Raw genomic sequence first — 6,964 nt, forward strand, 5'->3', positions numbered from 1 at the left:
CCCATGCAATATCCATAGGCTACTGAAGCTCTAATCCGCTACAGCCATTTTCAAAGAGTTTGAGCATGCATAAACAGCAAAAAGAAGTTAGGACTGGGAGTTAGTAGCTACTCTTGTGCCTAAAAGCCTTGTTTTTGTGTCATCGCACAACAAAAGAGGTGCAGCTTTGACCTCAGAGGTAACCTGATGAGGCTGTGCAGGATGTCAACGGGCCATGGCAGTAAAACACAACGCAGTAAAAGAAACACGGTGAGTGAGTGTGATTGATGGACATAGAGATAAATGTAAATAGGCTCGGGGTGCTTCCAAAGGAGAGTTCTTCTACACACAGCCTGAAGACTCTGCAGTTCTCCGCACCCATGGAGGAAAAGTCAACCCAGATTCAGCCGTTACAAAAACAGAATATGGGAACCACAAAATGAAGGCTGGACCACATAAATTGAAGCATTCACTGCAACTGAGAGGACTGTAAATCCTAGCATGCCTCATTCCTCCAGTTACCTCCTTACTTCAGCTGAGGGATGAAATGTTTCTGAGATTTAATGTGAGTGGATCTCCATGAATCCCTCATTAGATTCACACTAAGGGAGGTGGGCGGAGGGGGGTAATGTTCCTGGCTCAATAATCGCTAGGCATGACTCATAAACAATGCACAAATGAGCTGTCATCCACTTAACATCGTTACAGATGACCTCTTTGTTCAGTGGTGAGAAATCCTAAAACCTGTGTGATACATAAAAGGTGTGTCATGAATGTCAATGTGTCATGAATGTTCTTTAGATGGTTTGAAAATGTGGACTGGCACTGTAATAAAAGTGTGGATGATTCAGCTTTCCTGCAGGATTTTTTTTTTCCATAAATTTAGTAAATTAAGAGTGTGCAAAGAATGATTGCCCCACAAAAGAACAGAATAAAAGCTTTTTGCAGCTTAGTTTACTTTTACATGACGCTGTAGACTTTGGCAAGCACAGTTAAAGCCAAGGATGCACACGCCCTGCAATCTTGATAGCATTGTTGGAGACCACAGAGGAGCAGGCCTACATACAACTGGTTAAACCCAGTCGTATTTTAAGATGATAACAGAATCAGACCAGGAAATACAAACTTGAGCATTGCAAAGGGTAAATAGTTTTGTGTTAAAAATATAAAACACACGAAGCACGAGAGAAACATTTGTTTTTCAGCCACAGTGCTTATTGAGATGACAAATACCTGAGTGAGGAGAGATCTAGCAAGTATTTTACAAGTACAACCGTAATTGATGACAGATGCAACTGTCAAGTGTTAAAGTGCAAAGTAAAAGTACTAGATATGTTGAATAACAGGGCCACTCATGTGAGATGAGTCTGTGATTATTTTTGAATAGCATGATATTATAAATGTTACATTATCATTGTCACACTAATCCTTCCCTCCACTGGGAGATCTCGTTTTACACATTAGTGATAAAAAAAATTGGATCTAATATTTTTCATGTATTGCACATTTGATAAAGCAAAGCATTAATGTACTATACATAACATTTTTGAGTAGTGGTGTTCCAGCCACATATTATGGGATGCATTCAACTCAAGTTACATCATCAAAATACAACTGCAGTGCATTTTGTAAGTGCTACGCCCAAAATCCTACATATAATATATTAAACTAGCAGATGTCCGTTATATCAGCTGGTTATACAAGAGCCATTATCTGTTTGCTGGTTTGAGCTGCAGTGCTGGAGTAATCTGACAGACTATTTGATGACGAGGTTGCAAATTATCAGATTAAAAGTAGTGAAGTTGCACAGTACTTCAAATGGTGAGGTGTTTACACCATCAGGTGGATTATTTCAATTACAAACAGTTAGGGGTGGGTCAGAGTGGTAGAATAGAAATTATTTCATCTTGTTTCATCATAGAAAAATATTTGTACAACATTGGTCCATCAACAGTGGTATACAAATTTACATAACCTCACAGTACTGTCATATCACCCTGACACATACATGTCAGACACGAGGTGCCATAAAGAACTGAATTGTGTCCACATCTTTGTCATGACACAGAAAGTATAAATGTTTGGTACAAGTGCCATCCAATGACTATGATTCATAGCTGTGACTCTGATGAAAGTAAACAGCGTTGACACTTTGCAGCAGTCCATGAAATTGGAATCTTATTTCCAAATATCAGATCCTCCACTCTGACCAGGTGTGAAAGCAACCAAGGGTCCCTACGATCAAATCGATTCTCCAGTCAAGCGCAAAGCCAGCAACATCGGCAGCTCCTGAAGCATACATGAGCGTGAGTGGGTGAAGCCAGTATTCTCACAGCTGTGAAAGGTGTCAGGCAAACATCGCAACCCTTTGTAACATTTGAACTACTCTGTGTGCTCTCTTTATGAAGTGCATAGAAAAGCAGCTCCTCTCACATCTATCACAACTATGAGCAAAATGTGCTTTGTTCATGTGGTAGGCTCCAAAAAACAACATTTCCAAGAGACATCATTATATTCACGGCCTGATATAATTACCTACAAAAACCCAATGAATCTTGCAGAGCTGCATTAATACACACCCACACTCCTATTTTGTTAAAGAAGCCGCTCTGTTCCCTTTTTGGGTCTTAGGAGCTAAACAGGGTAAACAGTGATGTAGCTAGCATAAAACACCAATTACAGTACACCCCTGCTATTCACAATCAACAAGCACTCTTTCATCTGCAGTCTCACGCCTTCGATATGGGAACAATACTAAAGACATTTATGTTAATCTGCTTTTACCTTCTAGTCACAGTTGTTTGCAATGCAGTGCAGGAAGAGGAGGGATAAAAAAAGGATTTTTTTCTGCAGCTACGGTCAAGAATCCCACTGTCTGCTATCATCATTTCGCAAATATTTTCACTAGGTTCAGGCCTAAATGCAAAACACCTGCACATAAGCTTTACATCAGTCCTCAAGAAGCCAAGTCAAAGAATGTATCAAAAGTGGACACTTGGCTATATTTCACTATTACATATTCACATATTTAAGTTTTTCCATCCTGTTTCTTTGCACAAGGACTCTTATTGGCAGAAATCTGCGCATCACCTGTGTTACCTCACAAGAGTGCAGTCAACAGACAGCCTCAGGTGTACAAAGGTACAATAACCTCCACTTGGAAAAGCTGCAGAGAGCAATTCAAAGTTCTATTATCTGTTGAATTTGTATAAAGGATGCTGAATTTTTCCAGCAGATGTTTCCAGTGACAGTTCTGAGGAAAATGTATAGCCTGGTTCCAATAAAAAGGTCAGGCAAACAGAGAGTAGGCTCCTCAGGAATTCAACCTCTTTAGCCTCTGACCCATATTTACACTTTTCACCAAAAGGATTCTCCTGCCTCTTAAAGGGTTTGTTGTGATCCTGTACGTAAGCTCAGTAGTCATAAAGTTATCTAGGCCGCACATATAGATGATATAATATAATTCACCAGGAATATGTTCATTTCAATATCAATCAATACGGAAAAACAATTCGCTCAGAAATGCCAAAGGGATCTGAGGATCAATCGCCAATTAAAATAGTTGTTAACTGAACTGTATGAATGTTTCATCATATTCCCACATCTAAGAGTGGATTAACTAAAACCACCAAGCTCTGAGAATTGTGCATTACCAGACTGGATTTTGTCAGACTAAAAGGATGACACCTTAAGTGCCACAATAATAAGCTCTAGTCAACATCAAAGGTCAATAACAAACAAAGAGGTCTGTCCAATGTTTAACTGTTAACTACGGCCTTCTGACCCTCGAGTCACTAATCCTTTCCCATTCATAAATTCATGCTGTGGCCCAGTGGTGTTCCACACAAATCCAGTCCAAGTGGCCTGCCTTAGGGTTTGTATCCAATCACTCTCTACCCTTTAAAAACCAACACTGCTCCTAAAAGGGAGGCTGGTGAATCAACTGTTAATAATAACACAACACACACACACACATCATCCATCCACATTTCCATCCCTCACTCCTGTGATGTAACTATGTGTCAGTTTCAGAGACTATCTAAGACTGATTCTTGAAGTTTATTTCACTTCACCCGCCCTCAACCCCAGCTCTTCAGCCAGTCCCTCCCCCCCTTGCAGTCAGATCTAAGTTGGATTAATGGTCTCCCTGTGTCCAGATGTTACATACTGATGGAGGAGGAGGGAGGAGCTTGCAGACTCCTGTAACCTTAGCTATAGCTTTCACTGTGAACAGCCTCCATCAAAACCTAATGAATCTTACATAAGATCTTCCAAAGCGGAGAAGGACAGGGGCATATTTTGTGTAGACATAAGAAGCTCAGCTGCTGTCTAGTGACAAAGTTATGTGTAACTTAGTGCATTACTACATCAAAGTAAACAAAGCAAAAGCATAAACTCAACATTGAACTCAACATCAGATTGACATTACATTTATCCATATCCAAAGGTGTCAGGTCGGACCTAGATGGGACCATGACCTTTTTTTTAACACTGTTTTAGAGACACAAAATATTATAAATGACTTCAAACACACCTCTGAATATGATTTGTGCTATTTTGTGCCTTCATGTTTCTCTTCAAGTGCTCAAGAGAGGGGGAAAAAACAAGCCGTTAGCTCAACAGGTCTGCATTGCATTGTCACAAGAGCAATGGTGCATTTAGTATCTCATTATTACTATCAGGGATTGTGGAGTATTAAGGAGCTCCGGGGACGTTAAGAGGATAACTGGACGACTATTCATTTCACTATCAGACTGTACCTGGCTGTCACTAATAAACTATGCTTCCCAGGCAGTAGGACAAGCCGCGCCATTAAGATTACACCTTAACAAGCAAACACAAGTGTTGTTTTCATATGCGCCAAGTAGCCTGACTACAAACAAACATGAAAATTGATCTGAGCGATGATGACTGCCACGGGTTTGATAGGAAACTCAGGCGTGCTCGCTCTCATTCTGGGGAATCAAAAAGCACAGCACGTTTTAGGGTTTGGATGGTGGCGATCAGCTGTCGCCTGCACAGAGGATCACACATGAGGAATTGTGGGGTTTTGTTCTTAGAAATCGCGAGGAGGCTTCTTTAGCCATTTTGTCGCAGTCAAGTCAGAAATGATGTCGTTCTGTGGAAATGGGTCGCTCGAGCAAGTGTTTGCGATGATCGCCTTTTTTACCTGCTGGATATCCACACTGTGAATAAGCTCACTGTCTGCCATCCTCGCAGGCAGGCAGGCAGGCAGGCAGGCCCCTTTCTGTCTGCACGGACAGGAGCACAGCTAAAAGACGCAGACAGATTTTTAGGCCACTGCTTATTTGAAACGCTACTTTCTCTGATTAGAGGCTTCTCCTAGTGATCGATCTGTGCCTTGTGAGGAGGAGACTGCTGTGCCACACTGTCTGATTACGGAGACAACCTATTTGCGGTGTTGTTGGCTCTAACTCTGGTAAACGCAGGCCTGTGTAGAGATGCTTTGGAGGTTATAAAAAAAAAAGTGGTCATGCTTTCTCTAGTAGGCTATCACAATGCAAGATAACACAACAGGCTTTCTTACCTACGGTGGCACCGTTAGGAGATACGATCTCCAAGTAGAGTATAAATCCCAAGTAGAACAACCTCATCGCCATCTCCTGAGCAATGCCCGATGGCACTGCTGTTACAACGGAAGAGAGGAAAAGTTGGCTGGATTTCTCAAACCGAACAACCCGATCGACCACCTCATCCGAACCCCCTCAATGGTCCGGGTGCGATTGTCCGTTCAGTTGCACCCTCAGCCCCGCACGGTTGGACGGGCTTCAGACAGGCTTCTGCAATAAAAGGCGACTGGCTACAGCCCGGCGAGGCTATAGGCAATGCAGCAGCACAGTCATGTATATTTCTGATTGATTATCGGCATTCAAACATGATGCACAGTGCAACCTCTGTCTCTCTGTGCTTGCTGGGGTCTCTATTTCACCACACCATGCCACTAGAGTCGTCCGCTCGTACAGGAACCCTGCAGCCGCCGGCTCTGCTCAGCTCATTCCGTGGTTGCCAAACTTAAAAGAAAAAGTAAAAGTAAAAAAAAAAAAAAATTAAAAGCCTTTTCTGATTATTATTTTTTTCAGCTCGGAGCGCCAACGTCTCCCTGTGCTTGTGACTGCATGAGTGGATGGTGAATCTCTCCAGCTCCAGCACTGTGGACGAGCCCGTGACGTAACGCTCGACTCCTTAAAAATGGGATAACCAAGCGTCGAGCGCGCATTGCGCGTGCGCCAACACACCTCCTTTTCTCCTATTTCATGCTCTTTTTCATCAACAGTGGAGGTGGGAGAGAGGCGGCGACTGCAACTGGCGCTCTACAGTCAGCCATATTGGCTCAACGTTGCTTTCTTTCTTTCTCTCTCTCTCTCTCTCTCTCTCTTTTTGTTCGGCCCCTGTTGACCCCTATTGTACATGGTTGTCCCATTATCTCCCAGAAACCAATCAGCACTCCAGTGATCGATCGGTCAATTGGCGCAAAACTGAACATTTATTTGTTATGTGAAAGGGAAAATTCCAGAAATTCAATGACAACAGACTTTAAAATGTGAATATTCGCCATATGTTCTGTTGTTGTTGTTGTTGTTTGTTTGTTTGTTTGTTTGTTTGTTTGTTTGTTTGTTTGTTTTTAGCAAAATGTTACAACAATTTTGATCCTAAAGAATCCATTGATTGTAACTGAAACAACTCTCAGATGTAGCTACAAATGAGTTAAAACAAATGTGTTTTGCAGCCTTATACTGTAAAGGTTAGTGGGGATAGAACATTAGTCAAGGTTTTCTGTGTGTTAATTAGGCCAGTTAGTTAAAGCAATCTGAGAAAGCCTTAAAAAATAAAGAGACAACAAATAGCCTATGAAGAAGACAGTTATTCAGGTCGACTCTGGGGTCCCTGCAGCTGTCTGCTTTGCCTGGCTGATAATCCAGCTTTGTTCACAGTTGCTGAACACATTTCCATCTTTTAAAAGTTT

The 6,964-nt window shown here is 41.9% G+C and overlaps 1 protein-coding gene across 3 annotated transcripts in view; it reads right to left on the reverse strand.

The window, feature by feature from the left end:
* The window catches only part of lrp1ab (low density lipoprotein receptor-related protein 1Ab), an 81,603-nt gene extending 75,589 nt beyond the window's left edge, over positions 1-6,014 (reverse strand). For all 3 annotated transcript variants that reach the window (XR_015036161.1, XM_085782057.1, XM_085782056.1), the window contains exon 1: positions 5,528-6,014. Coding sequence is in view for 2 of the 3 variants with exons in the window: in XM_085782057.1 (XP_085638183.1) it covers positions 5,528-5,600 (73 nt within the window). In the remaining variant the exon portion in view is untranslated. The remainder of the gene's footprint in view (positions 1-5,527) is intronic.
* Positions 6,015-6,964: the final 950 nt, after the last annotated feature.

The sequence above is a fragment of the Trachurus japonicus genome, chromosome 7, assembly GCF_045865225.1.
Source record: "Trachurus japonicus isolate A0001 chromosome 7, Traja_1.0".
Taxonomy (NCBI): Eukaryota; Metazoa; Chordata; class Actinopteri; order Carangiformes; family Carangidae; genus Trachurus; species Trachurus japonicus.